The following is a 10,709-nucleotide window of genomic DNA, read 5'->3' as shown; positions in this document are numbered from 1 at the left end:
AATGGGCCTTGCTGGGGGGAGTCACGCCCTCTCCAGCTGCTTTCGGGAGACTCACACAAGCTGTCTGAAAGGGCCAGGGCAACCCCCATCTCCCCTCCACTCCAGGGGGGAAGTGGTGAGCCGGGGCAGGCCTGACACCCATAAATCACCTCCCAGACTCTCGTGCTCTGGAAGGATGCTGGAGATGGAGGCCAGCAACCACACGGTACCAGGACGGACAGGGGAAGCGGACAAGATACAGCAGATCTGCATGTAGGCGCTTAAATGATGCTGTTGCCATCTTCATCATCTTCACCATCACCATCATCATCATCATCATCATCATCATCATCTTCACCATCATCATCATCATCATCATCATCATTTTCATTATCATCATCATCTTCATCATCTTCATCATCATCATTTTCATTATCATCAGCATTAATGTGCTCATTATTATCATCAAGATCATCACCATTGTCATTATGATGACTATCATCATCATCTTCATCATCAACATCTTCATCACCATCATCATCATCATCATCATCATGTTCATCATCTTCATCATCATCATTTTCATTATCATCAGCATTAATGTGCTCATTATTATCATCAAGATAATCACCATTGTCATTATGATGACTATCATCATCATCTTCATCATCAACATCTTCATCACCATCATGGTCATTATCATTTCCATCATCACCAACATCAACATGATCGCTATCATGAATATCATAACTGTCATCACCATCATCAAAATAACTGCCATCATTATGATTGTCACCACCATCAATATTGTCATCCTCCCCACAATCACCATCAATATCAATGACCATTATCATCTTCATCGTGGTCTACCTTCGCAGTCACTACCATTAAACTCCGAACCGCCCACTCCACCTGGTTACATTTGCCTCCATTGAGCTCCACAGTGTAACCGGACAGCTCTGTGAATGGACCAATCAGACAGAGTGCAGCTCAGTTCTGCGGGTCTGCCGTCACTCCAGTTAAACAGGCTTCCCTCTGTACCTGGAGGGGGCCGGTCAGTGTAGGCAAGGAGCCTCAGGAGAGTTTGTGTCTCCGTATATAAAGTAATTTACACACACACACATCCACAAGAGAGAAGAAGGACTCTCTCCAGTCCCTCATATTAAGACAGAGTGAGAAAGAAAGGCACTAGTGGCCTCTCAGCTGGATTGATGTATATTCATCAGAGCTGTCTCCAGCCAGAATGAATGAGAGAAGGGCTTTACAGAAACAAGGAAGGAGAGTCAAAGACCAAGTCTCACCAGAGAGCCACGCAACTCAGTGCAGGCATGAAAATAGAACAGAACTTTAAACAGAACATGCTGATAGATCTGAATATAATAATGCCATTCAGCTGTTATTTCATTAGTAATAGAACTGACAGAGCTGAGCAAATTGTGAGTTTCCTCCATCAAAATTTCCTGGTCTGGCTCTCACTAAGATATATTTTAATGAACCTGACTGCAGATATATGGCTAACAAGATGAATCAGGCAACAGGTCACAAAGCAAAACAAAACATAAGTTTCAGGACAATTAACTATTCTTTTTTAAAATAGAACTTTCTTTTGGAAAGGGAAAAACCATGTCTTTTTATAAATTAAAAAAACATTTTAAGATCCCATTTGACTGTCAATAAAAAAAAAAATCTCCATGTTGTTGTGCTGTTATTTCACTTGCGAGTTTATCTAAAAATCTATATTTTTTTAAAGTTTGGACTGAGAGGAAATGCATTCATACCTGAAGGGGTATCACAGAAAACAACACTTGATTGCCCATTCTGTGCAATAAATATGACATCAACACTATGATGTGTAATAAATATGGAAAGCCTTCAGTATTCTGTAAATGAAATATTTACTGCACCTCACAGAGAGCGCAGATCACCCTCGCTTTTGCCATTACCCAGATCAGCAATGACACGGGAATAGGACAACTGTCATGTGACCCGGGGTGTCGATGCCAATGTCTAAAGCAATCAGGAAATAAAACGTGTGTTCTGGTAGGGGGGCGTCCGGGGGCGGCAGGTCCATAAATAAATGAGCGGCGGGCAAGCCGCCTGCACGTAGCGGCAGAGATTCGGCGGCCGGTCTGCAGATGAGCTCACGCCGGCGCTGTCAGCCGCGTGGCTCAGAGACAGCCGCTTGACAGCAGCCCGACGGAGCGTCTCGGCCCTGCGATCTTCTCCCTCTCGGCTGTGTAATCTGTGTGCAATATGCAGGTAATATGCAGGGCCGGGACGTCTCAATTACTGCGCTGCCCGGCGCTGGCAACTGGCGGAACCCCACCCTCCTCCCTCATCCCCTCGCCCCCTGTCCCACCTCCCCCCCCCCCCCCCGTCCCACCTGCCGGGACTTTTATTGCTTCATTAGTACGCGCCACATGCCTCAGCGCACACCCCTTCTCCGTGGGCCGTGGATGGCTTTTAACGAGTTTGGGCAGGGGCGACAGGGTAGGGCCGGGGCTGGGGGTGGGCCGGGGCCCCCTCCCCCGTTGGCAGGTGGAGCGGACGGGTCTGCACTGTCCGTCCCACCTGTCCCCCCGTCCCCCCACTCCCTGCGGGCCCCAGGGGCCCCACCCCTGCCCCGCCCAAACGGGGTGCCCCACCCCTGCCCCGCCCAAGCGGGGTGCCCCGCCCCTGCCCCGCCCGAGCGGGGGCGGCAGCCGTGGTCATCTGCAGGCAGTTTAAATGGTGGAGAGGCGTGACTCCAGCGAGAGGTCAAGACGCTGCCTCACACTGCTGGGGAATAGCATGGAGGGTTTTTCCATCCTGTGGGGCTTTATTTGAAATGCTATAACATGTTACAGTCTGTGCCTCATTACACACCCGTTTGTGTGTGCGTGTGTGGGATGACAGAGTATTTGTTATTCACATGTGCACATTAACATGTGTTCCCAAATAACCATCTATACAAGGAGTTGATATGTGTGTTCAGTATGTGATGTGTGTGTGTGTGTGTGTGTGCGTGCAGGTATAGCTTGTGTATCTCTTGCTATATATAGTACATATGTCTGTGCATGTATTCACTGTTAGCTTGTGTTTCTACAAATGCGCGCGTGTGTGTGTGTGTCTATTGTAGGGGGAGTTGGGGGGGTGGAGAATGAGACCCCGGCAAATGCTCATTAGAGTTGACCTTGGCACTGGAAACCAGTGTTTGATGGATCGGGTGCAGCAGCCAAACAAGCCTCCAGGGAGCCATGATCTTATCTTTTATTGTACACTCACCTCCCTCCTCCTGACCCCATCTCCTCCCTCTCACACTGCCTCTCCGCACACACGTCACATACAGAATAAATCTGCACCCGAGACAGGAGAGGGAGAGAGAGAGACAGGAGAGAGAGAGAGAGAGAGAGAGAGAGCAGGGAGGAGGGAGAGAGAGTCAGAGAGAGAGGGAGCAGGGAGGAGGGAGAGAGAGAGGGAGACAGAGAAAGAAAAAGAGAGAGGAAGAGGGAAGAAGGGATGAAGAGAGAGAGGGAGAGAGAGAGTGAGGTAGAGAGAAGAATGGACTGAAAAACAGAGAGAGGGAGAGGAGAGGACAGAGAGAGAGATAAGGAGAGACAGAGGGAAGGAGGGAGAGAGAAGCAGAGAGAGGAAGAGGAGAGGAGTGAGGCAGAGAGAGAAGGAGAAAGGGAAGGAGGGAGAGAGGGAGAGGGATGAAGGAAGGGAAAGATGACAGGAAGAGGAGAGAGAGGGAGAGGGATGGAAGTTTGGAAAGGAGGCAGAGAGAGGGGAGAGATGGAGAGAAGGTGAAGGAGAGGGAGACGGGGGGGGGGGGGTGGCAGAGTAGGGGGACAGAGGGAGGGAGGGAGAGTGTAGTTGTGGGAAAAAGAGGGAGAGCCAGAAAGAGGGAGTGAGAATGGGACAGAGGGAGATAAAAAAGCAAGGTTTGAGAGGGAGAGGGAGGAGTGAGAAAGAGAGCGAAGAGAGAAAACTCACTCCGAAATGAATGAGACACAGAATGCGTGAGTGATCAGTGGCTACGTAAATCACACCCATTTTCACAGCACCAGTGTCTACAAGCAAGATGAAACACAGGAAGGATCAGGACAAGGAAGGGACAGAGCTGATGTGGGTTTTTTTTTTTTTTTTTTGCTCAGGAGGAACTGTGTAACATTCGAGACAAAGTATCCGTTTAATTGGAGGAGCTCCGTTCTTTCACTGGTCCCTCAGCACCCCCTTCTCTCCCGAAAGAGGGTCACATTTCCCAATTTACACACCCCTATTGTCCTTGTACAGTTCCTAGTCAATCCAAGCAGGAAATAACCTTATGAAAGACCAAACCCCTGGCCAATGAGCTACAGTCCGGGGAGGTTAGGAAACATGCTGTTTATTTTTTCATTATTAACAAGCTCACCGGTTCCTTTTTGTACTGCATTGGGTCTAATGTGGCAGCATCACACCTGCACAATTAATATTATATCATTTTAATTACAGCAAAGGGATTGGGTCAAAGGAAATAATTTTTGATCATGATTACAGGGTTGGAGGTCTTTTTTTTTTTTTTTTAACTAAAAACTAGTTCAGTGGATATCAATTTCCAAACAGTCAAAGCCTGAAGGTTGATGTTGTTATGGCGGAACTTTATTTGGCTTAGAGTCAAACTAACCACACCTGGCCATGGGATGAGGTACCCCCCCCCCCCCCCCCCCGGTACATGGGATTTTTACAGTCATGGACTGAACTGGTTTGTCTACATTTGGTTAATTGTGCAGGGATTGTCTGAAAATTCTCCCCCCTGAATGTTCACTTTGAACTTTCAAGCCATCTAAGTTGCACTGGGCGATGCTCATCATAACTGAAGTCTGTGGTCCCTTGCCTTTCAACAGCTACTCATCTGTTTACAGAAGCTAGCCTCGTGACCATCAGGGGAATACCTGATGCCATTCATCAAAGAAGTACGACCTTACCTTGGCACAATAACAGTTGAATAACTTTTTAATTTCCGCAAGGTATTTTGTGTTTGAGCTTCCATGGAGAGACGCTAATTGCTTGATACAGGGATTACTTACACCTTGTTGTGCCTGTCCTGCGAAGTGGACTTGGGATTTTGATGTAAGATCTTTTTTGCACAGTGTTAAGGATTAAAAGCTCTTTGATGGCATTCAGCAGACTGCAGCTGTCAGGACTGTAAGAGGCCAGGCTAATGGAAGTGAACATGTCCCATATCGGCTGTGAACAGGAGCATTGCTTGAAACAACACCAACGCTAACTTTTAATCAATACTGCTGCCCGTTATCAAAACGGGGGTTTAAAATATACATGACACATTTCATGATGCAAGGTGTTGACATTAATTTTTATGACAAAGCACACATGGCTTTTTTTTTTTACCGGGACTCAAGAAATTAAGTAATCACACTTCTCTCTCTCTCTCTTTCTCTCTCTCTCTCTCTCCCTCTCTCTCTCTCTCTTTTTCTCACTCTCTCTCCATAACTCATTCTCTCTCTCTTTATCTCTCTCTTTTTGTCAGCCAAAACAAATTGCTTCACCTTCTATAATATCACTACAGTTCAGATTTTCCCAAAGCAGCAACTGTGTCTCTCTGTGGAAAACACAAGCAGTGTCTCTCTAGTTTTGTGATTCAAATGTTGTCAAAACCAGACAGACGGATCCACAGTCGTGGGCTCCCGGTCATTAAAGGCAGGGGTTTGGGTCCAGCCTGTGGGGCTCAGCCTGCATTTGGAACAGGCCCTATTGACATCTCAGCCACTTGGAAGCCCCCCTGCCTCTAACTGTTTCAATTTCAGCAAGACCTGACCCCTGTTCATTCACAGACCACTGATGCGCTGGGCCTGGCAGCTCATATCACTTTGTTAGCAGTGTAGCACGGGCTGTGCCCCCTTGACATTACCAGGCTATTCGCTGGCAAAATCATCAATAGTTTGTCTTATTGTTAATTACATTTCAATAGATATGAATTTGCATAAAACTAAAGCATGAAGATTGTGTTTGAGGAGGTTATAGCGGTACTTTTGTTTGGCGTGGAGTTTGACGGAGGGATCACACCTGGCCGTGGGCCGAGGGTGTTGACCCCTCCGTGTGGACATCATGCACAGGGAAAAAATGGGAGATTTTTTGGACCGGTTTGTCTAGGTTTGGTTAATTACGTAGGGATTGTCTTAAAATTCTCATCTCAAATCTGTGTTTGGAACTTCAAGTTATATTCAAGAATAACATGAAAAACGTTAAATTTAAACCCGTGGAGAAACTTAATAACAGAGGAAGATCAGGGGAAGCGTGTGGTTGGACGTGCTGTACCTGGAACGCACCACGTCAGTAGTCCTTACAAGGTTGATATGTGAATCCCAGGTACGAGCAATCAAACGGCCTCCGGGTTCTGTTTTCCTGTTTAAAAGCCCCAGGTGCCTGTTAAAGGAATCGGATCGCGAGCGATCGCTGCTACATCAGCTTCTGCGTCTGGATTGGTTGTGAAGCGTTGGCACCTCTGGACGCGTTTTGCTTTGTTTCTCTGTAATTTCCATCTCTTTGACAAAGACAGGTGTATTCCCCAGGCCTCATTACCGACGCCGCCGCTGAAATCTTCTTTTTTTTTTTTTTTTTTGCTGATCTTGTCACAGTCATTGAAATCCTCCCGAAATTAATTCTTTAAAGAACAGCGAGCTGTTGCCTCGTTTGCTTTCGCTCTGTCTTGTGATCGGTGACAGATCTGAGGAAGGCTGTTACCTTGAGAGAGCCAGCCGCCTGTTCAAACAGGTGAAGCCGCTCGCGGTCTGACAGTCTGTGCCGCTGTGGGGACACTGTTGCCATGTCTCGGCTGGGATGCATGGAGCTGGAGGGTCAAGTTTGAGGGGCATACCTGATATTCTCAGGTGTTAGGTCACATGACCCACACTGGAGGGAGAGGAGTATTCACTGGATCCTGGAAACAGGATATGACATCATAACTGACAAAGAGCCTTGGCCTTCACTCCCTGTCCTGATTTTCCCTCACAGTGCACCCCCCCTCCCCCCCATCACCACCCTCCTACCCCCCCTACCCTCCAGCCTTAATTTAAAATTAAATATGAATCTGAGCAGATGGTTCTGGTTGGGGTTCTGGAAGTCTTCCTGAACAGAGACACTGTTGGGTCCCAACAGCTGAGCGAATGAATCAATCAATCATTCAATTAATATGGTGCTGTTAATGACAGATTGTCACAGAGTGCATTACAATAAGAAATGCGTGACTACTATAAACACAGCACAGTCAAATGAAATCAAAAAGGAAGCGCAGAGACACAAGGAAAGAAAACAAATCACACCGGGTGACAGTATTAAAAACAATGTGCTGAAAACTACTTTGAGTTATGCCAGCTAAGCAACTGACTCAGTGCAACACCTCACTTTTTCATAATCATGTAATCGCATAATTTGCGATGATTGGCACATGGATGGTGGTTGTTGCGGTCTATGTGGTGTTACGAGAGCATATTCACTTCGTGCAGCAATTTTAAATTTTAAACCAAAAGGGGCAGTTTACTGATCTTTACTGATCTGTGACAGATCTTAAAAGAGTGTTTCTATGCCAGAAAATGGTAGCTGGTCATTCTAGGAAAGAATAAGGCAGCACTCCATGTTGCTAAAAGACCTGTTGCTCTGAAAAGAAGAAGCACTTTTTGGTGTCATTCATTGCTACTCTCTTTGTCAGTGAAATTCACCACGATTTACCCATCCTCACAAACCAAGCCATTTTGACCCAGGCTTCTCCAGTCACTGTTACAGACAGTTGAGTGTTCTTCTTCTGTGGATTTATTGCAGGGTGTCACATTTGACATTGGCAGTCGCCACCTACTGTAAGAAGTGCAAACTACTTCCTGTCTATACGGCACTGGCTACAGAATTTGAGTGGCCAGTCTCCTCAGGAGAGGGCAATCAATCTAACGCCTTCTGAAACACTTGGGATCACATGTTAGCCATAGTATTTGCGCTCTGAGTGCAAACGGAGGTGTGTTTAGTTGTTGTGAGTTCGTGTGACAGGCCCTAGAGAAAGAGGGAAGGAGGGAGACAGTGAAAGAGAAAGGGTAAATATTTAACTCTAGGAAATTCCACCTGAACAACATGACAGAAGATGGCTCGAAACCCGGGCAACCGAGAGTGGGTCCTCTTTGCTGGTTTCACTCCGGTTCTGAGATGCATGCTGGGAACAGAGGGAATTCCCCTCTCAGGTGTCACCCCCCATTGTCCCTCCTATTTCCTTCCTTCCTTCTCTCCTCTCTTTCCCTCCTTCCAGACTCACACTAGCGCGGAGTGCCTGTTATTGAGACAGGGGCTCGGAGCGCGGTTCCGGGGCCCGCTCTGACAGTCTGCGGAGGGATGGGCGGCGTGCCTCTGCTGTAATTGCATCCTGACGTGTTTCGGGAAGCCGCGGCTCGCCGTCAAACGTGTCAGGGATGCGCTGGATCTGACTGCTCCGACGTCCCCCACCCGCCCCCCCCCCCTCCCGAGCGGAGCCGCCACCGCCGCCGAGAGGAGAGGCAACGAGCAGGTGACAGTCACCGGCACATAAACTGTCCAAAACGCTCAAAAAGCCGCTAATTATCATAAAAACGTTCAGAAACAAGATCCAAATGGATTTTTTTTTCTTATTTAAATGGAGCTGACATAATGATGTAACTTCCTTTGCAACTCTGAGCAATGTGCATTTGCTTGGCTGAATGACTCCACCCCTCGGATATGAAATGCAGTCATTTCCATGGACCAGTCAGGCTTCCTTCAGGAGGGGGAATCATGTGTCTCAGGCGCCATGACAACACAGAGATTGACAGGAACCAGGGCGGGACCAAACAGGGCTGTTCCCCACTGGAAGGCGGGCTCTAAGCTCTCTGTTAACGCCCACTCTGAGTGAATGTTTGAGGTGGGCGCGGCGGTTTTCTGGAATGGGGGTGGCACAGTTCTCGTCTGGCCTCTCTGAAAGGGCACCTGCCATTTCGGGAGGGAGTCGCCAGGCAGGGTGGCAGAGGGGGCGATCACATGGCTGTGAGGGTGACTCGCACAAAATGGAGAGAGGGAAGCGTCTGTGCTGCTCTCTCTCTGCCGTTCCTCTTCTTTCTGTCTCTTCTTTCATTCTGTCTCTCTCTCCCTCTCCATCTCTCTCTCTCGCTCTCTCTCTCTCTCTCCCTCTCTCTCTCTCTCTCTCTCTCCCTCTCTCTCTCTCTCTCTCTCTCTCTCTCTCTCCTTCTATCTCTCTCCTCTCTCTCTCCTCCTTCTCTCTGTCTCTCTCCTTCTCCCTCTCCCTCTCCCTCTCCATCTCTCTCTCTCCCTCTCTCTCCCTCTCCCTCTCCATCTCTCTCTCTCCCTCTCTCTCCCTCTCCCTCTCCATCTCTCTCTCTCTCTCCCTCTCTCTCCTTCTCTCTCTCTCCCTCTCTCTCTCTCTCTCCCTCTCTCTCTCTCTCTCTCTCTCTCTCTCCTTCTATCTCTCTCCTCTCTCTCTCTCTCCTCCTTCTCCCTCTCCGTCTCTCTCTCTCTCTCTCTCTCTCCTTCTATCTCTCTCTCTGCATCACTCTCTGTCTCATCATACTGTCGTTTATCTGCTCTCTCTCAGTGCATTTCAATTCAATGTGCTTCATTGCCATGACAAATGTGCATTTACTCATTGTCAAAGCAGTATCCGAAAAATGATCCAGGTAACAATAATTCAATAATGAACAATAACAAAGAATAACAAAAGTATGCAATCTACATTTGTAAGATTAATAATAATAGTAATAATAGTAATAAAAAGACATAATTATGTGCAAGAAGAAAAGTATTTATTCATTGTCACTCACTGCTTCTCAGATGGTGGCAGGCAGTGATATACTGCACTGCCTGTATGGAAAATTTCCTCTCCTCTCCTAAGAGGAGGGAAAGCTTTTGATTATCAGGTAGATTGTTGAACGTGGGGTATATTTTGATTATTTTATGGAAATTATTCCATTGGATTCTGGTGTATTTTCCACATTTTAAAATGAAATGCAGCTCTGTCTCTGTCTGGATTGACAGTGTGAGCGCAGCTGGTCCTCTTTAGGTCGCCATGTTTTTCTGTGGTGAGCCTTCCCCATGGCCAGGCTGCGCTGAGTCTGCACTTTGTGAAGGTTTTTTGCAGTCTGTTGTCAGTCACCGCGGTTAGATAATCTGCTACCGTGTGTTATCTCTTCAGGGCCACATAGCACCTCATTTTCGTTGTGGTAAAGTTTGTGTGTTTTGTTTGTTTTTGTTTTGTGTTGTAATTTGGTTGACTGTAATGGATATGGTGGTAGTAACGTGTTAATATGGGCAAGTGAAATGAGCCTCAGCACCAGGTTGGTGAGGGGACTCTTTCGTTTGCGCTTTCATTTGTGTGTGTGTGTGTGTATGTGTGTCTATGTGTGTGTGTGTGTCTGCCTGTATGAGTATGTAGGAATGTGAATGGGGTATTGTGTGTGCGTGTGTATGGTTATGTAGGTGTGTGTGTGTGTGTGTATGAGTGTTGTTCTGTGTGTGTGTGTGTGTGTGTGTGTATGAGGCATCAGTATACTGTCACTTACGCAGTTACACATTTTGCAACTAATCTGGCAAGTTCTTCATTCTTTTTTCTCCCAATAAATAGGGTATTAACTGGTGTTCCTGAAGATTTTGAAAACTTGCGTAGGTTTTTGTAAGATTTTTGCTGTTCTTGTTCAGGGTGCCTCTCTCCCCTGCATGTCCTGGCAGAAGGGAAGCTTTAACATCAG

General features: G+C 47.1%; 1 protein-coding gene across 1 annotated transcript in view; it reads left to right on the top strand.

Moving 5' to 3' along the window:
- Positions 1–623: 623 nt before the first annotated feature.
- LOC118778457 (vegetative cell wall protein gp1-like) overlaps positions 624–10,709 on the top strand; it is a 24,051-nt gene continuing 13,965 nt past the window's right edge. The window contains exons 1-2 of the mRNA XM_036529989.1: positions 624–788; positions 2,518–2,686. Coding sequence (XP_036385882.1) covers positions 624–788; positions 2,518–2,686 — 334 coding nt within the window. The remainder of the gene's footprint in view (positions 789–2,517; positions 2,687–10,709) is intronic.

The sequence above is a fragment of the Megalops cyprinoides genome, chromosome 5 (genome assembly GCF_013368585.1).
Source record: "Megalops cyprinoides isolate fMegCyp1 chromosome 5, fMegCyp1.pri, whole genome shotgun sequence".
NCBI classification, from domain to species: Eukaryota; Metazoa; Chordata; class Actinopteri; order Elopiformes; family Megalopidae; genus Megalops; species Megalops cyprinoides.
The sequence above is the reverse complement of the archived record's forward strand: the minus strand, read 5'-3'. Positions and strand labels throughout refer to the sequence as shown.